Source organism: Elephas maximus, chromosome 26 (assembly GCF_024166365.1).
Source record: "Elephas maximus indicus isolate mEleMax1 chromosome 26, mEleMax1 primary haplotype, whole genome shotgun sequence".
In the NCBI taxonomy this organism is placed as follows: domain Eukaryota; kingdom Metazoa; phylum Chordata; class Mammalia; order Proboscidea; family Elephantidae; genus Elephas; species Elephas maximus.
The window spans coordinates 14268020-14289423 of NC_064844.1; the positions used below are offsets into that span (position 1 = coordinate 14268020).

Sequence of the window (21404 nt, forward strand, 5' to 3'; positions counted from 1 at the left end):
TTTTTGACAATGGATGTGATACCATTCCTTTTCAATTTGTCATTCCCGACATAGTTGACCGTTTGATTGTCTGATTCACAATGGCCCAATACCAGTCCATTTCAGCTCACTAATGCCTAGGATATCGATCTTTATGTATTCCATTTCATTTTTGACTACTTCAAATTTTCCTAGATTCATACTTCATACGTTCTATGCTCCTGTTATTAATGGATGCTTGCAGTTGTTTCTTCTCATTTTGAGTCATGCCACATCAGCAAATGAAGGTCCGGAAAGCTTTACTCCATTCACGTTGTTAAGGTCGACTCTACTTTGAGGAGGCAGCTCTTCCCTGTCGCATTTTGAGTGCCTTCCGACCTGAGGGGCTCATCTTCCAGCACTATATGAAACAATGTTCTGCTGCTATTCATAAGGTTTTCACTGGCCACTGTTTTTAGAAGTAGATCCCCAGGTCCTTCTTCCTGGTTTGTCTTAGTCTGGAAGCCCCACTGAAACCTGTCCACCATGAGTGACCCTGCTAGTATTTTAAGTCCTGGTGGCATAGCTTCCAGCATCACAGCAATATGTGTGCAGTTCACCACAGTACAAGATACCAACTCATTAGATATTACAAAAGAGTGATTCTCTCATTTTATTATTTCTTCTTCATTTCTTGCTGAAATGTTGGAATGTTTCTGTAGAGAATCTTCCCCTCACCTAATACTGGGTTACCTTGTAGTTTAGTTTGTGTCAGAGAGGCAGAATAAAATGTTTATTTTCCGTTATTTACCAGTTTATCAAAATGATGGGTTGATTTTTTTCACTAGGAACTCTGAACAGTAACCAGTTTTTTTTTGTTCGTTTGTTTTTAAGTATCATTTTGAGCTCATGGGTTTCAATATATTTCTTTCAGTTCCTTACGGTTATCTTTATTGATGATGCACAGATTGTCCCATCTTTGGCCAGTGGGAGCCTCTTAAAGTTGGCTGTCTGCCCTTCTGGGGTTTACATTTTAATGAATATATGCATCTATAAGTATATGTATGTACAGCCTTTAAAACACATACACATACTAAACACATTGTTCTGTATACTGTGCTTTTTATACTTCTGTGTACTGGAGCCCTGGTGCACAGTGGTTATATGGCTATTAACCAAAAGGTCAGCAGTTCAAATCCACCACCCACTCCTTGGAAACTCTATGAGGCTGTTCTGCTCTGTCCTGTAGGGTCAGTTTGAGTTGGAATCGACAGCATTGGATTTTTTTTTTTTTTTTAATGTGTTGGAGATAGTTCCACATCAGTTTGTATAGAACTGCTTTATATTGTTAGTGACGATATACTACTACTACTGCCAATTGCCCTCGAGTTGATTCCAGTTCATGGCAACCTCATCTGTGTCAGAATAGCACTGTGCTCCGTAGAGTTTTCAGTGGCTGATTTTTGAGAGTTAGATTGCTAGGCCTTTCTTCAGAAATGCCTCTGGGTGTACTCAAACCACTAACCTTTAGTTTAGCAGCTGTGAGTACGTTAACTAGTTGTACCACCCGGGGACTCTGTATTTTTATTTAACAAATTCTTATTGATGGACATTTTTTGATTGTTATCTGGCAGTATTATAAACAGTGCTGCAGTGAGTATCTCGGTACGTACTACTTTATCGACATTTCATAGTACAGGATCAATTCCCAGAAATGGAATGGCTAAGTAGTAGCTACTACCAGTTACCCTCCACAGAGTAATTAAGGACATTTTTTTTCCCTTATATTATCCTTTAATAATACTAGTTTGCTATCAAACTTTTTGATCTTTGATTATCTGCTAGATGAAAAACAATATTGTAGTTTTTATTTGAATTTCATTTATATTTCCTTAATTCTTAACTGTCTATTTATGTACTTGGCCCAATTTTCTGTTGAATTGTGTTTTCGTTTTTTTTTTTTTTCCATATTGACTTGTAGGCATTCAGATATAAGAAAATTACACTTTTGTGATATGTGCTGCAGATATTTTTTCCCTAATTGTGTTGCAGCTTTTGACTGTGTGGTGCTTATTTTCTAAGCAGATTTTTAAAGATCTTTATATATTGTTCAAATTTACTAAGCTTTTTAAAGCGAACAGTCCACACACTTAGAAAACCCTTCAATCGTAGGGTGCCAACTTGATGCACCATCACCCCCTAATATTTTGTTGTGTATTTCCTACAAACAAGGATATTCTCCTAAATGATCGTACTGCAGTTACCAAAAGCAGGAAGTTAACACTGGCACGTTACTATCTTGTAATCTTTAGACCCCACTCAAGTCTGGCGGGTTGCCCTAGTAGCATTCTGTTAGCAAGAAGATCTAGTGCAGAACGACATGCTGCATTTAGTTGCTATGTCTCTTTAGTCCCCGACAGTTCCAAACAGTGTCCTTCAATCTGGGACAGTTTTGGTAACAAGCCAGTTACTTTGTAGAACAAATTAGGATTTGTTGTATGTTCCCTCATAATGAGGAGTGATTCTGTGATCTTGTTGTATGCTATCAGGTAGCATAAAATTTCAATTTGTCCTGTTAATGATGATATTCACTTTGATCACTTGATTTAAGGCACTGTGTGACATCTCTCCTATAGAATTAACTCTTTTTCCCTTTCTATTTTGTAAGTATTTTGTGGGGAGGTATTTTGGTTATCATACTCCTCACCAAACTTGCAGTTTATTCATGAATGTTATGTCTATCGCTATGGATTTATGGTTTTCTGTTTTATTCCTTGAGTTATAATCCTTTTACTATCATTATTGATTTTGGTGCTCTAATACAGTTTCGCCAGTTGAAGCCCCTTCAGGCTGACTTCTGTGTCCTTTTGACGTGATCTCATCAGCCTTTGAGCACTTTCTTACTTTCTAGCACAAGATGTTTAGGCTCATATACTTCCCGGCCCAGCCCTGGAATCAGCAATTTCTCCAAGGAGGCTTCATTCCTTTTACGGGAAATGGTTTTCAGAAGCCAAGATCCAACTGTTAGATATGCTTATCATTGTTTTCCAGGTTCTGTCAGTGAACAGAGCTAGGGAATACGTGCACACACACACTCACACACACACATGCAAACACACACACACATATCTATCTTTGTCTGTATATTGAAAACCAGAGTTCATACTGATACCTCCAGTTCCATCTAACACTACAAGGTGTATATTTTAGTGTTCTCTTCATATTTGTAACTCGCTTCTCTGAGAAACTTTGCTTTCGTTATCACATTTACTCACTCCCCTTGTTGTTCGTAACTGATCTTCCATCTTTGCCATTCCTTCTCCTGTGTGGATGTCCTCCTTTCCTTGCTCTAGCTCTGACTGCCCATTCCAGGCTTCCTTTTAACCCCTCTTAAGCTCCATCATTGCCTAACACCAGGGTTATGCTCTGCTGGTGCCCACTTCACCCACTTCAACTCCAATACCCTTTCCCTATCATTGTTTATTTGTTGTTGTTAGTCGCCATCCAATTTAGTTAGTTGTTGGCTCCAACTAAGGGTGAGCATCTGTGTGTTGTTATTGTTAGTTGTCAAGGAGTCAATTCCCGACACATGGTGATGCCATGTGTGCAGAGTAGAACTGCTCCATAGGGTTTTCAAGGCTGTGACCTTAGTCAGGCCTGTCTCCCAAGGTACCTCTGGGTGGATTCAAACCACCAACCTTTTGGCTAATAGTCTAGCACTTCACTGTTTGCACCACCCAAGGATTCCCAACTCTGATACCCCTTGTCAGGCTGCCTTCCTTACCCCTTTGAGCTCTGACAAGAAAATATCTACCCCCACCTTCCTACTCCCCATATTTAAATATAAATATGTATTTATATTAGAGTTTATTTTGCCATAAGAAGTGAAGTAGAAACCCAATATTTCCTTCAGATGGTATCTTAGTTATCTACTGCTGCTATAACAGAAATACTACAAGTGGATGGCTCTAACAACAAAAAAATTTTTTTTTCTCACAGTTTAGGAGGCTAGAAGTCCAATTTCAGGGTGCCAGCTCTAAGGGAAGGCTTGCTTTCTCTGTCGGCTCTGGAGGACATCCTCGTCTCTTCTGAGCTTCTGCTCCTGGCTAGTCTTCATGTGGCCTAGCATCTCTCTTCCCCCGTCTCTGTGTCTTTTGCTTGCTTGTTTATAATCTCTTTTGGACACCCCAGAGGCCACGGCCCCACCCTTTGAAAATGAAGTATCACTGCTTCCCATGCTACTTTCAACAGCTCTGCTGATCTCCAAGCTGCTCCAGGGTTGGTTCTTTTCTTTTCCTGGAGGACAACAGATGTAGCTCCTAGACCTGTTCCCTGCATGTGGAATTCGAAGAGGCAGACAGCGATCTCTCCTTTTGTTCTTTCTTTTCAGTCTAAGCTGATGGGTTTTCTGCTGTGGTAGTTGGTTAGATCCATCAGTCACAGGCTTCATCTCTTTAACAAAAGATTGTGTAGCCACGTCCTTGGTGAAAATTGTAGGACACACATCCTTAGTTTTTACAACAGAATTTTCCAAATCTTTGTTTTGTTTTCATTTTGCATAGTTCATTTTTAAGTCCATCTCTTCCCTTTTACATTTTACTGTAAGTAGCAAGCAGATCTTGCCTACGGATCTCATCATCTAAACACATCACTTACAGGTTCTGCCTCCTACCAAATGTTTGAACGTTACTCAGACGAGTTCTTTGCCGTTGCATAAAAAGCTTAACTCTTCCTCCATTGTCCAATTTCATGTTCATCATTTTCTCTTAAAGCCTCACAAGAAGCACGTTTAATATCCACATTTCAGCAGCATTCTGTTACCCATGCCATATGTATTCTCTAAGACGATAGATACTTTATAGCTTTCCTCACTTCCTTCTGACCCCTCACCAGAGTTGCCTTTAACATCCATAACACTACCAACACTCTCTTTGAGGCAGTGTAGGTCTTTGCTGTTAGGAACCTTAAAACTCTTGCAGCCTCCACTCATTACCCAATCCCAAAACAACTACTACATTTTAGGTTATCTGTTAGAGCAGCATCCCACTCTTCCGGTAGCAAATTCTTAGTTATCTAGTGCGGCTATAACAGAAATACCACAAGTTCAGGAGGCTAAAATTCCACGTTCAGGGTGCTTGCTCTAGGAATGTGTTCTCTCTCACTTGGCTCTGGAGGAAGGTCCTTGTCTCTTCTGAACTTCTGCTCCTGGACAGTCTTCACAGGACTTGGCATCTCTCTCCCCTGTCTCTGCTTGTTAAAAAAAGAGATTGACTTAAAACAGAAATGAACACTAATCCTGGCTCATTAACGTAACAAAGACAACCCGTTCCCAAATGGGATCATAACCACTGGCTTCAAGGTTAGGATTTACAACATGTATTTTGGGGGGACACAATTCAATCCATAACAGATGATTATCCAAGTGATTGGATTTTTTTTATAAAACTTTTATCTTCTGCAAAAAAAAGTAATCTGAATTTTTTTAAGACAGTACTGCATCCATCGAGCTTTTTTAAAAAATGGGTACCGTTTTTCTTACTGCTTTTGTTTACAACAGATGATGACGTACCTGCAGATATGGTTGCAGAAGAATCAGGTCCTGGCGCACAAAACAGTCCGTACCAACTTCGTAGGAAAACTCTTCTGCCGAAAAGAACAGCGTGTCCTACAAAGAGCAGCATGGAGGTAAGCAAAACGTAGTTGAATTGAATTGATTTCTTTCTAACGAAAGAATTTTTAGGAAACAGAAAAAGGAAATGTCGTTTTTTAAAAAAAGTAATTATGTATGGTAAAAATGTTTGTGTAATTCACTTCTGTTTTTGTAGGGGGCCTCAACTTCTACCACGGAAAACTTCGGCCATCGTGCAAAACGTGCAAGGGTATCTGGAAAATCACAAGATCTGTCAGGTATTTCCTGGGGGAAACTACCAGATAGAATAAAATAACTTAAAATTTATGTTTGATAGCAAAATACTAAGATTAAACCAGGTATAGTTGAGTATTACATTTGGGATTGAGATATACGTTAGAACCCTGACCTCTTCCTCATTGACCTTTATTGTTGTATAAAGATTCTTTTTAAATATTTATTTTAACCAGTTTTTGAGATGATACAGAGTTGCTAAAAGAATCCTTAATAAATCAAAATAAAAGCAGACAAATGTGTGTTGTTTATGAAAGAAAAGTGCTTATAAAGTGATCATATAATAAAAGCTACTACTCGTTAGATGAATGGAAATTGTGCTCCTTAATGAGAAAGTCTTTGCTAGCATGATGAGTAAATTTTTTATAATCTGTTTATTAATCTTTCTGTAGCAGCACCTGCTGAACAGTATCTTCAGGAGAAACTGCCAGATGAAGTGGTTCTAAAAATCTTCTCTTATTTGCTGGAACAAGATCTTTGTAGAGCAGCTTGTGTGTGTAAACGCTTCAGTGAGCTTGCTAATGATCCAATTTTGTGGTGAGTGAAAACCTATTCCTTATTATCTTGAGATAATATTGTTTGCTGCCCAGAATGCTAAAGACAGCAGGAAAGTTGAAGTATGAGCTGGTAAAAATACTGTTAAATGGTAGAAACAAAATGAAAATGCTTCTAAATTCTTGGTTACCTGTTTATCACAAATGTGACCTGTCAGTCCAAGCACATTTATAAAACAGTACATGAAGTACTTTCTCTGCTATTTGTCATTTAATAGCAACTGAGCAATTATGAGAAACATTTTTCATTTAATTGCTTTTTAGAAACAGGACGAGACCTAATTTATAATAGCTAATGAATTAAATATGACAGTTTAGTGGACCCAGTAATTCTATTGAAAAACTTTCTTGCCTTGTGTACAGATTTTCCTAACAGTAGCCCAGCGCCGCCCTTTGCACCGCCTAGGGACCTGTGTCATTAGTAGAGAAAAATTTGAAATCTAAACGCCGAGCAGTAAGGGAATGAACTACATAAACAACGTAATGTCTGCTTGGAGGGTTGTCATGTAGCCATGAGCAGTAATTCTTGTAGAATGTTAACAATATGGGAAAAGGCTATGTTTTAAAAAGGAAAATAGCAGAATATAAAATTTTATATACTAAGTATAATTGTATTAAATGAAACTGTATAGAAAGAGAAAAAAAAAACTGGAAGGAAATGTAAAAACACAGTTGCTGTAGGGTCAACCCAGACTCCGGGCAGCTCCGTGTGTGTCGGGATAGACCTGTGCTCTGTAGGGCTTTCAGTGGCTGTTTTTTCAGAAGTGAATCACCAGGCCTTTCTTGTGATGTGCCTCTGGGTGGACCCGAACGCCAACCTTCCAGCTATCGGCTGAGTGTATGAATCCTTTGTACCACCCAGGGACTCCCAGAAGGGAATATAGTAAACTATTAGGACTGAATATTTTGAAACTATAGAATATCTTTTTTTTTCTGTATTTTAGGACAGTTATGTAGTACCTTTATGATGATAAAAATAAAGTACACTTTATAAGGAAGAAAAATTACGCTTTGGAAGGGAGAAGTAAGAATGAAGAGCAGAGAAAGATAACTATTATAGTTACTCTTATTCTAAGGTTTGATGGTTGTTCTTGATGGGATGTAAATGGTTTGAAGATAGAGGAAAAATTAAGTTCAAAATATTTTGTTGAAAATCTTTTTAAATAATAGCTATATGGGGCTATGACAGTAGTGGTGGCATTTTTCCCCTGAGTTAAAGTCAAATTTTAAAGAAATTGTTTTTTATATGCAGTTACATTGTGTTAGCCAAAATATGTTCTTATTTTTAAAGTTTTGTATTTTGATAGTTGTCTCTTCTTATTACCTCTGTTCTTTAGTAATTCTAAGCCAGTTTCATGTTTTTGAAGACTTCAAATAATTGTTATACTTGTTTAAAGCTTTATTAATCTAAAAGGCAATTCATGAAGAAATCTTTTTAATTCACTTTCCCACTAGGAAACGATTATACATGGAAGTATTTGAGTATACCCGCCCTATGATGCACCCGGAACCTGGTAAATTCTATCAGATTAATCCAGAAGAGTATGAACAGCCAAACCCTTGGAAAGAGAGTTTCCAGCAGTTGGTATGGAGTGTAAATACAAAACACTGATTTATATTATTATTTTTAAATGAAAGTTTCTTAAAAAAAAATAAATAATAAGTTTAAATGCAAGGATGCATTTTGAAAGTAAGCTAGTGAACATTTATCAGCCAACAAAATATTCAGCGATTTTTTACACTACTTGACATGTTTATTATTTATTGAGTGGCAGTAAGTCTGGAGAGCATTTACGATTTCTGTGGGTCTATTTAAACTTTTATTTAAATTATAGTTTTCGGTATTTGTTTTAAAATTCCATGTTCAGTGTAATTTTCATGTGGTCATTCACCAGTGGTTCTGGACTAGGGATGATTTTGCTTCCCAGGGAACATGTGGTAGGGTGTCCCAACTGGAGGGGAGGGTGTGACTGGTAACTAGCGAGTGAGGGCAGGTTTGCTGTTAAACATTCTGCAGTCCACAGGACGGCACCCGCAACAAAGAGTGCGGTGCCACAAACCGTCAGTGGTGCTAAGACTGGAAATGCCTGACCTTTCATACTGGGTCTTACTGACTTATAACCTGTTCCAGATTTTACAGTGTACTATGTCATGGAATATTAGTCGGGATAATTGGGGTTTTTAAATAAAAGTTATCAATATAGTGGTAAATCAGAACTTTAGAATATATTAGTATTCAGTGGTTTTGTTATTGTTTGTTTGATTTTGACCTTTTAGTATAAAGGTGCACACGTAAAACCGGGATTTGCTGAACATTTCTACAGTAACCCTGCAAGATATAAAGGAAGAGAAAATATGTTGGTATGTTTGATTTGTGTTCTTGTAAGACTTAAAATGGGAATCTCTCAGCTCTGTACTGACAACATTTTTGTCCCCCAGTATTATGATACCATTGAAGATGCCCTTGGTGGGGTTCAAGAGGCTCATTTTGACGGGCTCATCTTTGTTCATTCTGGAATATATACTGATGAATGGATATATATTGAATCTCCAATCACCATGATTGGTGCAGGTATTTTCAAGTACATTATAATTAGAATTTTAACGTTTTATTCATATTATTTGATTTACGTGACGGGTTTTTTAATGCTAACAACTTAAAATCCAGTTGAACCTTGATAATAACCTTAATGGTAGGAAAAAAAATAGGAGTATAGATATCTTGCATATTTTATGTGAAGGAAACGAAAACGTGAGTTCAGAAATTACTGATACACACATAGTTCTTAATGTTGGTACTTTCTTCCACTGCTCCTCAATTATCCATTAAAAAAAGGAAAACTATTTGTTAATTTCATCTTTTATTTGAAAATAAAGATGTTAATGTTTTTATAGCTATGATTTTAATGGAACTGAAATGTAATATTTAAGTATATTTTGTTTTGTACTATTTTAGAAGTATTCTTATGGCCAGGTTTCTAAGAATAGTTTTTAATGAGGTACTTGTTGAGTACTCACTAGTCATTTGAAGATTCGTGCTACCTCTGATTTTTAGGAATACAGTACATAGATCATTTTAAAATAGCTAATAATTATTATTTTGTAATGAAATTTGCATTTACTGCTTCCCTCCCCCATTTCCACCATAAAGAAAAAGGGGGAGGATGGAAAATTTTATCTAAGAGATTTTCATTACTTTTCAGATCAAGGCCTCTGTTGTAAATAAATTTAAATACACATGTCTCTGCCTTTCTCTACAGTGCTGCTGCTGCTGTTGGTGAATTTGTTTCCACAAGAAACCATTTTTTAAATGTCACCTCATTTGATATCAGAAACCCTGGTAGTGTAGTGGTTAAGTGCTACAGCTGCTAACCCAAAGGTCGGCAGTTTGAATTCACCAGGTGCTCCTTAAAAACTCTATGGGGCAGTTTTACTCTGTCCTATAGGGTTGCTATGAGTTGGAATCGACTCGATGGCAATGAGTTTGGTTTGGTTTTGGTTCATTTGATATTAAATACTATTTATAATTGAACCTCATTGGAAGGTTTATTATACATGGACTTGAGTATAATGATAATCAAATAATATCCCCTTAAAGACTGATGAAACATAGTTAACTAATAAAGTGGATATTAGTCCTATCTAATCAATACTAATGTTTAAAAAAAAAAACCCAGTAAAAGTACCCAACTTAAAAACTTTAAAAAAAAAAAAAAAGTCCCACTGTATTATATTAGTTTTGTAGCAGAGTATTTTTAGTGATTGAAAAAAGTAATTTTTAAAAATTTTTCCATTTCATCTGTCTGATAAAGGTAATATGCTTTAAATTGTCTTCTCCACAGCACCTGGAAAAGTAGCAGACAAAGTTATAATTGAAAACACTAGAGATTCAACTTTCGTTTTTATGGAAGGTTCTGAGGATGCTTATGTTGGCTATATGACAATAAGGGTAAGAGATTTTAAGATGTAAAATAATATGTTTCAGAATCATTAAGGAAGGCAATGGTTGTCTATTTCAAACAAAATGTCTACGTTTCAGTTCAACCCTGATGACAAATCTGCCCAGCACCACAATGCACACCACTGTTTAGAGATTACAGTCAACTGTAGCCCTATTATTGATCACTGTATCATCCGAAGTACATGTACAGGTTAGTGTTTCATTTCTCTCTTATCATAAAATGAGTCACTGTGGTTTTGGCCATTAGGTTTTTAAATAGAGATATTTTCTTACAGTTGGTTCTGCCGTATGTGTCAGTGGTCAAGGAGCATGTCCCACCATCAAACACTGTAACATCAGCGACTGTGAAAATGTTGGACTTTATATAACAGATCATGCGCAGGTATTTTTAAGTTTTGTTTCTTGTTTCTTTTTTAATTTTTATAAAGCTCTACTAATTTTTTGTTTCTGAATAATCGTTGTAGGGAATATATGAGGATAATGAAATTTCCAATAATGCTTTAGCTGGGATTTGGGTTAAAAATCATGGAAACCCAATTATTAGACGGAATCACATTCATCATGGACGTGATGTTGGTGTGTTCACATTTGACCATGGCATGGTAAGAACATTTTTCCTGACAGAAAAACTGACTCTGTACCAGTTACATTTCAGATAGGTTTCAGCATTTATTTTCGTATTACCCAGTTAGCTAAACTGAAGAGTAAAAAGCAACTTCAGCATTATATTTTAAAATGTCCAGTGTTTCATGAATTTTTGCATTTGACATTATCTCCATGTAGAGATGATGGGGTCCTTAGGGAATTAATACCATCTTTGAGAGGAGGATGGTCTAATCCAGCAGTTCTCAAACATAAAGTGTGCATACAAATTACCCAGGATCTGTTTTAAAGTGAACATTCATGTTCTGTCGCAAACATAATAAATCAGAATTTCTGAGGATAGGGCCCAGGATATGTATTTTTAATAAGCACGATAACTGAGTCCAGTGCAGTTGCCTGTGGACTACACTTAAGAAATAGTGGTCTCATCGTTAGTTTGATTTATTTCTCTTAAAAATTTTTTTACCTAGCAGAACTTTATAATGGAGATAAAAACCAAAGCCAAACCCATTGCCACTGAGTCAAATCTGACTCACACCAACCCTGTAGGACAGAGTAGAGCTGTGTCATAGGGTTTCCATGGAGTAGCTGGTGGATTCGAACTGCTGACCTTTTGGTTAGCAGCTAAGTTCTTAACCACTGCACCATCAGGGTTCCATAATAGAGATAAACCAAAAAACCAAACCCAGTGCCATCGAGTCGATTCCAAGTCACAGCGACCCTATAGGACAGAGTAAAATTGCCCCATAGAGTTTCCAAGGAGCGCCTGGTGGATTCAAACTGCCGACCCTTTGATTAGCAGCCATAACACTTAACCACTATGCCACCAGCGTTTCCATAATAGAGATAGTAACTATAAAATACCAATCCAAAACTGTTATGGGTAGTTATGTTTGGCATCCTTCTAAATGATACTATGTTTGAAACACCATATAATTTTACAAAATTTTCTTCTGTTTCAAAATAATATCTTATTTGTCTATTCAGGTATTCATTTAATGTTTACTTTTCCTTGAGGTGGTTTTCAAGTCCTAGTACAGCATTAGCAACATTTTATTTTTTATTACTGTGGTGCCCAAGAAATTGGAGAGGATGTGGTGATACGGTGGCAGATAGTCAAAGTTATGGTGAGGTTTTCTTGTTATTATATGGCTCTAATCAGGCAGTGTTTTGTTTTTTTTTTTAATCAGGCAGTGTAGGCTTCACATGTACACATGTGGCGAAGGAAAGCTTTTTTTTCATTGTGCCTAAAACCCTAATGCAGAGCCCTTTCTTAATCTGAACCTACACTGTGAGGGGTACCCTTTGATCATGGGACTGATTAGACCTAAAGAGCTTCAGACCAAGGGCCAGTTCATCATATTAGCCAGTTTCTGAGGTAACTAACCTGGGAGAAACAGTTCCCTTACAACTCAGACCGTAGCTTCGGCCTGCAGGTAAGAAAGCAGAGAGGAGATGACCACTTACCCTTTTCCAGCGGGTATAGGGAGACTGGTATTTTGTTGTAGTTTGCAGCTCTCGTTTCTAATGAGGGGAGGAATGGAGGAATCTGGGCAAAGATGGGGAGGCTTGGAGTCTTGAGAATCTGCTTTCCCTTAGAGCCAGTAGAACTTTCCAGTGTTCATCACGCTGACACTCTCAGCGAGGATGTTTGGTTTGCCAGCAGATAACCCAGAAGTATTACAGACTTGATGTTATGGCCAAATGGGTGAAGGGGGTCCCTGGGTGGCCAGATGGGCGGCCAGATGGCTAACGAGAAAGGCTGGGGATACAGATCCATCCAGAGGCACCTCAGAAGAAAGGCCTGGTGGCCTGCTTTCAGAAAATTGGCTGCTGGAAACCCTGTGAAGCACCGTTCCGCCCGTGTACACACGGGCTTGGCCGGGAGTCGGAAACCCTGTGAAGCACCGTTCCGCCCGTGTACACACGGGCTTGGCCGGGAGTCGGAAACCCTGTGAAGCACCGTTCCGCCCGTGTACACACGGGCTTGGCCGGGAGTCGGAAACCCTGTGAAGCACCGTTCCGCCCGTGTACACACGGGCTTGGCCGGGAGTCGGAAACCCTGTGAAGCACCGTTCCACCCGTGTACACACAGGGTTGGCCGGGAGTTGGATTCTACTTGAGGACACCTGTTTTTTTATCTTCGCCCCCACCCCCTTTTTAATTGGTGGAGGTGCCCACAGAGTTTCTGACAAGTTGTTGTCATTGAAGAAAAACTAGGTAATCACACATGCTGAAAAGATTTTTAAGTCATTGGCTGTAGTTTCTAAATGGAACTGTTATTGTGTAGGGGAACTATACTATGCCAGTATTTCACTACCTGTATTGCCTTTAGGCTGTGCCCCAGAGTTACGACAATTCAAGTATTACGTTTACGCGTGCCTCTGGTTTATTCACAAATGATTTGTGGCACCAACATAATTTTGGGTACAAGTTCCTTATTTTTAAAAGACTTATGGTGGTGGTAACTTATGGAAGGTCACCATAGTAATTTACTCCTCCATCATGAACCCTGTTACAGTTTATTTTATTATAAATTTTATAGCATTTTTATAGCAATGCTATAGATAGATATTCCCATTCAAGATGAACGAGGGTGTTTGTAAAGTATTATAGATTTTTAAGAGAAGAGTGGGAACAAGCATATCTTTATCTGTGTGTCTGTTTTAGTGTTTTGACACATCCTTAAAGGCCCCTGGGGGGCGTGTTTACCTGTATTTTAACACTTATCATTAAAAGATGGGAATTTTTTTTTTCCTTTTTTTTTTTACATAATAACAATGCAAGTCTCCCTCCTTAAGAATAATTTCTTAATATCATCATCTTTCCCAAATTTACCAATCTGGTATGTCATCCCAACTTCTGGCAAAGAAAGACTAGACTAAGTGAGCTTCCCTCCTCATGGTTGGAAACCTCTAACATTAAGGTTTTTTTAGTCCAACCTTTTTTTTTTTTTTTGCTGTTCTTGTTTTTTTTCCTTTGGTGATCAGTATTGCCATAATAGTATATATACATCCAGTGTACACTTACATTTTTATTTGGTATAAAATCAAAGAAGGAAAAACTTCTTTTATATTTGAAGATGGTATTCAGTTTGATATAATTCCCTGATTTAAAAAAGAATAAGAAATTATAATCCAAATGTAGATGTGCGATTTATAGGTAATTTGCACTTTATTTGTGGAATCTGAAACCTGGAAACTATTTCTGATGCTCTTGGAGTCTGTTTTCTTGAAGAGTTAAACATGTGATTTATATTCCACTTTAACTTCTAGTAAATTCAGCAAAAAGTTCAACAAATCTTATTTGCGTACCTTTATGTATATATATAGACGCTCCAGAGGTTAGAACAGTCCTTTTTAAGGAGCTAATGATCAAGTAGAAATAGATTTAAAAAAAATGTAGTAAGTAGTACATGGAAGTGGCATAAGAAAAATAATTAGTGTTAAAGGAAATTTAAAGAGAAGAGAGCATTTTCAGTTTTTAAAGGGAGATAGGAGAATGAAATGACTTATCAAAAGTGTCATCTTGTAAATATGTTATTTTTTCCTCTTAATATTCAGTCTTAATTGACTCTTTCAACTTAGGATATCTGTATTACTCAGAACCCACAGTAACTTTTATTTCCATTATTAAAATAGAACATGTCCATTATAGAAAAGTTAGGAAATGCAGAGAAGTATGAAGAATATAAAAATCTTGCATAATCCCACTACTCAGATAATCAGCTCCCTCCTATTTTTGTTTCATCCTTCAAGTTGTTTTTAAGTTTGAGATCATACTTACTATATACTGTCCCGAAGTCTGTTCGTTTAACATGATCGCATGTATATAGCATGAGCATAAGTCTTCAAAAATATTTTACTTAGCCAGTCACCTATTACTGGACTCAGAGGAACATTTTTTATATTTTCATTTATTGAATAGATCTTTCCTGGCTTTGAATTCACTCAGACTAACTAGAGGATTTCTAGTTGTTTTATTTGTCGTCGTTGAGTCACCCCGACCCATTGCGACCCCATGCACAAGAGAACGCAGCTCTGCCAGGTCCTGTGTCGTGTCCGTGGTCGGCTGCGGATCGGACGTTAGCTCCGTAGGGCTCTCGGCGGCTGATGTTTCCGAAGTAGGTCCTCAGGCCTTTCTGCTCAGCCTGTCTGGGCCTGGAGGCTCCACCGGAAGCTCCACCGGAAGCTGCGCAGCATCGTAGCCGCGTGCAGGCCTCCGCCGACAGACAGGTGGCAGCTGCGCGAGGAGCACTGGCTGGGAGGCGAATGCAGGCGCCCCTCGTGGAAGGCGGGAGTTCTAAAACTGAACCACCCATATACCTTTCTGTGTTTTACTAAAACATTGAAATGTGTTTTCTTCTTGTTTCTCTTTTGAAATTTGGTATAAATCTGTCTATTCTTAATCTTGAACCTTTCTGATACTAAATTTTGAGGTATACTTTTTCAAAAAAAAAATTTTTTTTAATGTTCTTTTCGGAAAGTAGCATCTACCTAAGGGATTAAATTCTGTATTTTTCAGGGTTACTTTGAAAGTTGCAACATACACAGAAACAGGATAGCAGGCTTTGAAGTGAAAGCCTACGCTAACCCCACAGTGGTTCGATGTGAAATTCACCATGGGCAGACTGGAGGAATATATGTCCATGAAAAAGGAAGGGGACAGTTCATAGAGAATAAAATCTATGCAAACAACTTTGCAGGTGTATGGATTACCTCAAATAGTGACCCAACAATAAGGTATTTGCGTATAATGATGGTTAGAAATTACTTTTTTCACCTTAGGTTTTGTTTTAAGAAAAGTCAAGGTGTTTAGCCTTAACTCTTAAAAGTTTCTCCTAGGTATCTCAGTACTGTAAAATAGATTCTACTAATAAAAGTCATGAATCTGAAAGAGCATAGTTATTGCTTTGTTTTTTTTTTGTTTTGGTATTTTGTTTTTATCACTGATCTAAGCCATGCGTTATGATTTTATGAACAATTGCAAATGCTGTGATTTTTATTTTAAATTCATCAAACTGCATTATAGATGAGTAAACAGGGCTGTGACCTTTCCTTGTAACCTAAGTGATCTTTCTTCTCTTTTCTGGGAATCAGCAGGTAGAATAACTCAGGGAACTAATTATCTCAAAGATTCTTGGACAGAGAGATCAAGACTTTAAGCTCACACTTTTCTTTATTGGTTCCTGCTGTCCCCTCTGGCCACAGAAAGAAAACAAATAGATTGTCTTAAAGGCATTGATCAAGACTGTAGGTCAGAGCTATTATCATGTAATCAAAAACCATAAATTATTTTAATTGTCAAATTTTATTTTCTGATGGCTTTATAAAAGTAAATTATGGGACTTCCATGTTAATATTCAGCAAATGTTTCTAGATCAGTTAAAATTTTCTTTTTAATGTATTAGCTCTTTTGAAGGGAGTTGTTAATCATGCTGTTTTGTCTCAGATACTAGATAGCTTTTCCAAAAGCCTAAGGTCTTAGAAAGAACTAGAAGGAAACTTAGGAATCATCTAGCGTGGTTCCCTCATTTTACAGATTAGGAAATGGGACTCGTAGAAGTTAAATAATTTATCCAAGCTCACATGACCATGAGTGGTCTTACATTGTACAAAACAAGTAAGCTTTGTTGAATAGATGGGTTTTTTTTAATTATTATTTTACCTAATTATAGGGGGAATTCTATATTTAATGGAAATCAAGGGGGCGTTTATATCTTTGGTGATGGACGAGGCCTTATCGAAGGAAATGACATTTATGGTAAGCGTATGTTCTGTTTATAAAATTTTAGAGACTAATCTGTCTCTCTGACATTAGCAAAATGGACCACTTTGAAATCACCCAAGTAGGAGAATTTCTTAAAATACTCAGTAAATATTATTCTTTGGTATTATTCACTTGACAAGCATTTACAGAGTACCTGTTATTGTTGTTCTTGTTAGGTTTCATTGAGTTGGTTCCGACTCATAGAAACGCTGGGTACAAGAGAACGAAACCCTTCCCAAACCTGCACCATCTGTATAATCGTTGTTAACGCTTGTTGAGCTTATTGTTGCAGCCACTGTGTCAACCCATCTCCTTGAGGGTCTTTCTCTTCCCTGACCCTCTACCAAGCATGATGTCCTTCTCCAGTGACTGGTCCCTCCTGATAACATGTCCAAAGAGTACCTACGACATACCATTCACCCACTACTAGGTACAGAGTACCTGCTACATACCATTCACTGTGTCAGATACCTGGGATGAAAGTATAAATAAGACCTTGGTCACAGGGAGTTGCTATAGTTTCCTTATGTTCACTCCATTGCTTAAAAATTAAGAAATTATTTCTGTGGTAGTTTAATACATTTTTATACTTACTAAAAAAAAAAACTAGAGAACGAAAATACCCCATTAAAGCTTTTGAGGCATTAATTCAGCAGTTATTAGGTATCTATGTGCTAGACACCAGTATGTTCCTGGGCTTTCTCTCCTGCCAACACTTACCTGGATAACACTTACATAAGCTTTTTCAGTGCCAGGCACTGTTCTAAGCACTTTACATTTAATTTAATTATAATTCAACCTTATAACCTACACGTCAACCCTCTGAGGCACATGCTAATAAATATCCTCACTTACTGATCAGGAACTAGAGGCACGAAGAGGTTAAATAACTTATTCAGGGTCACACAGGAAGTCAGTAGAATTGCTGGGACTCAGAACTTGGCAGCCTGACTCCAGAGTCATTCTTAACTGCTGTCTTCTACTGCCTATAACCCTTTTGCGTTTATATACACCCCACTTCCCTTAGTTTTGTCTTGTGTTGTTGTTAGTTGCCATCAAATTGATCCAACTCCTGGCAACCCCGTGTGTCTTGCAGTACTCGCGAATTTTAACTAATACTGTATGTAAAACTTCCACGTGGCATTAGGCTCTAAATGCTGATGTTGTAACTTTTATTTTTAAATAGGCAATGCATTAGCTGGAATTCAAATTAGGACAAACAGTTGTCCAATTGTTCGGCATAACAAAATTCATGACGGCCAGCATGGTGGGATTTATGTGGTAAGTTAATGAGTACAATTCTAAATAGTCATACATTACAACCAGGAAAAAAAGGGGAGGTGAGGGATCATACCTGGTTTTAGGTAGGTAGGCCATATTCAAGTTTCAGAGTATGAATTTGTAACTGTCTTTAGCATTTAATAAATAAGACTTGTTCTCCCTGTTAGTAGATGTATGACTTCAAATTTTATGGCGTATATAGTGTTCTGTGGAAACCCTGGTGGCGTAGTGGTTAAGTACTATGGCTCCTAACCAAAGGGCTGGCAGTTCGAATCCACCAGGTGCTCCTTGGAAACTCTATGGGACAGTTCTACTCTGTCCTATAGGGTCGGTACAAGTCGGAATCGACTCGACAGCACTGGGTTTGGTTGTTTTGTTTTTTTTTTATCGTGTATGTAAAAATTTAATCAGCACCTAACAGACTAAATTTTGGCTGTAGGAGATAGACATTTTTATTAAAGTCCTTAATTATAAAATAATGGGCAACAGGCATTGAACTCATAAAAACAAACTAGTTGGCAGCCTAAGTCGTCGTATGTGTTACACTAGAATTTTGCTAATGTGACTATTGTATGAATCTCTTAAATTTTCCAAAAGCATTAGGTAAGCTCTCACTGGAAGTTCTACTGTTACTAGACTTGAATACCTTTATCTTCTGAAAAAGCCAAGTTTTCATTTGAATTGTTAATCATAATTGAGCATCTTGTTAAAATTTTAAAACCTGTGTATTTTTCCTATATCTTCTGTCACCATGGTATCTGAAACTATTAACAACTGATTCAATAATAGGGAATTTCAGAAAGGTTCTTGTATTGTGCCAGGTGTGATTCCAGTTTCTGCTTATAGTTCTAGAAATGGCTGTGTCTTATAAAAATAAAAATTTTAGTAACTTGAGAACTTACCACTTTTAAGTGCTTTCACTGGTGCTAAGTTTGAAATAACTGTGAACTTACTGAATGGGAGATCTTCTGTTTGTTCCATACCTTAGGATGAAGAGGTTCTTTCGTTTAAAAAAAGAAAAAACTGAATGCTACTCCTCTTAACTGTAATAGCTTTGAAAGTACAGAACCACATAAAGAATAGTAAGGGAACTTTGGAAGCTACAACTCAGGAAGAGGCTATGTAAACGAAATGTTATCAATACTCCTTGCCCAGATGAAATTAAAAAATTTGATTTTTTTTTTTCATAATTGTCTTTAACGGGGGGGAGCACTGTGCGGTTTATTAAAGGAATGTATTGTAACTGTTGTAACTTGTATTTAGCATGAGAAAGGACAAGGAGTAATAGAAGAGAATGAAGTGTATAGTAATACTCTGGCTGGAGTCTGGGTGACAACCGGCAGCACTCCAGTACTGAGGAGAAACAGGATACACAGTGGCAAGCAGGTAGGATTATCCTGGACTCTTGGATGGGAAATATATTGTTTTTTAAACACTTTTATTACTTGAAAATTTTTTTTTAATTTTAGGTTGGTGTCTATTTTTATGACAATGGACATGGCGTGCTAGAGGACAATGATATATATAATCATATGTATTCAGGGGTTCAGATAAGGTAAACATTTTCACATTTGGCCTTCTTTTGGGAGGAAATTGGGTATAAGGGGTCTGTAGAAGTGTTTCTCTTGCTTAGTGCTCAACCTTTATTTTCCCTTTTGTATGTATATTCACACACTTAGTTGCACTCTTGACGTAAATTGTCAGCATATAGCTTTCTGTAGACTAGCTGAGGACAGCAGTCTGTGGAACAAATGCCGTAAGAGCTTATTTCCACTGTTCTGTTTTCCACTATGAGAGTCAGATCAGCCGTCAGTGTGCTCCTTTGTACTTGGCGAGTGAACCCTGACTGCACTGTTGTTGTGTGAGGTACTTTGAAGTTGACTCCCACTCAGCGAGCTTATAGAAAAAAGAGTAGAATCACCCTGCAGGGTTTGCTAGGCTGTAATCTTTATGGAAGCTTACCAGGTCTTTTCTCCTGTGGAACCACTGGGAGGGTTTGAACCAGGGCTTCCAACTGTTTCTTCCCATTTGGTCATGGCTGAGGAAGTGAAACTGGAGCAGGCCTGAATTTTTTTAATTTGGGTGAATCAGGACTGATAACTAGAATGGGAAAAATGACGGGTCAGAGCCCTGCTAGAAACCTCATCTCCCTCTTAGAAAACTAAGGGCTGTGTACGTATCGCATAACAACCAAATCTCTTGCCAGTAAGATTTTGAGCAGAGTCAGAAACAGTGCCCCACTCAAAGATGACGGCCAGCCATGCCGCTTTACATGTGTGTTTCTCTCTTCACAGTCCTGTCAATAATCCAGTCTCATGCATCCAAGTCTCGTGCATCAGGCTCCTGAAAGGGCTCACTGTGCCTCTTCTGCGTCTCCCATTCCAGGACTTGGGCCCGTAATTTTTCACATCCCAGTTACCCTTCTGGATCACCCGAATTTAAAAAATTTGGGTCTGTTGTGGTTTTTTTTGCTCAGCCGTGACTGAACTGGTTCAGCCCCTTGAATTGAACCACCAGCCTTCAGTTAGCAGCAGAGTGCTTAACCATTGCATCACGAGGGCGCCTTGACTCTCTGTTCAAACCAAACCAAACCAAACCCGTTGCCATCAAGTTGATTCCAAGTCATAGAAACTCTATAGGACAACGTAAAACTCTGCCCCACAGGGTTTCCAAAGCTGTAATCTTTACGGAAGCAGACCACCACATCTTTCTCCCGCAGAGTGGCTGGCAGGTTTGAGCCACTGACTTTTCAGCTAGCAGCCAAGTGCTTTAACCTAACTCACTCATTTTAATTTACTTATTAGGAGACTCTGTCATATTAATTATAGTATTAATAGGAGGTTCCTCAGAAAATAGGCCCAGTGATCTACTTCTAAAAAATCAGCCATTGAAAACCCTTTGGAGCACAGTTGTACTGATACACATGGGGTCACTATGAGTCAGAATCGGTTCAGCAGCAGCTGGTTTGGTTTATAAAAACGATCTGTAGCAAAGTATGTTTTGTGGGAAATAGAGGGTAAAGTAAAATTAAACCAGTTTCTTTGCTGACAGACTTGTTAGAGCATCTTGAGGGACACACTGCCTAGTTAATTCTTTCTGGGATTAATGGGGCTTTCTACTGTGACTTCATGTAACATGGGAAATGGGAGTGGAAGCAATTAAAATGGCATTTTCTATTTTATCATAGGACGGGAAGCAACCCCAAAATTAGACGCAACAAAATCTGGGGAGGACAGAATGGTGGAATTCTAGTTTATAATTCTGGTAGGTTAAATCTGTCATCTTTTTCTCATTATCATCTAATGTTAATAGACATTAGAAATGAGCTTTCCAAATATCATAACCTAAATTTTTG

At 37.8% G+C, this 21404-nt stretch overlaps 1 protein-coding gene across 1 annotated transcript in view; it reads left to right on the top strand.

The window, feature by feature from the left end:
* Positions 1-21404, top strand: part of FBXO11 (F-box protein 11) — an 83276-nt gene that overhangs the window by 55144 nt on the left and 6728 nt on the right. The window contains exons 2-17 of the mRNA XM_049870649.1: positions 5516-5643; positions 5784-5865; positions 6274-6418; positions 7891-8020; positions 8713-8796; positions 8875-9007; positions 10278-10384; positions 10475-10586; positions 10672-10778; positions 10861-10998; positions 15524-15741; positions 16677-16762; positions 17955-18049; positions 19313-19435; positions 19519-19604; positions 21237-21313. Of these exons, the coding sequence (XP_049726606.1) occupies positions 5516-5643; positions 5784-5865; positions 6274-6418; positions 7891-8020; positions 8713-8796; positions 8875-9007; positions 10278-10384; positions 10475-10586; positions 10672-10778; positions 10861-10998; positions 15524-15741; positions 16677-16762; positions 17955-18049; positions 19313-19435; positions 19519-19604; positions 21237-21313 (1851 nt within the window). The remainder of the gene's footprint in view (positions 1-5515; positions 5644-5783; positions 5866-6273; positions 6419-7890; positions 8021-8712; positions 8797-8874; positions 9008-10277; positions 10385-10474; positions 10587-10671; positions 10779-10860; positions 10999-15523; positions 15742-16676; positions 16763-17954; positions 18050-19312; positions 19436-19518; positions 19605-21236; positions 21314-21404) is intronic.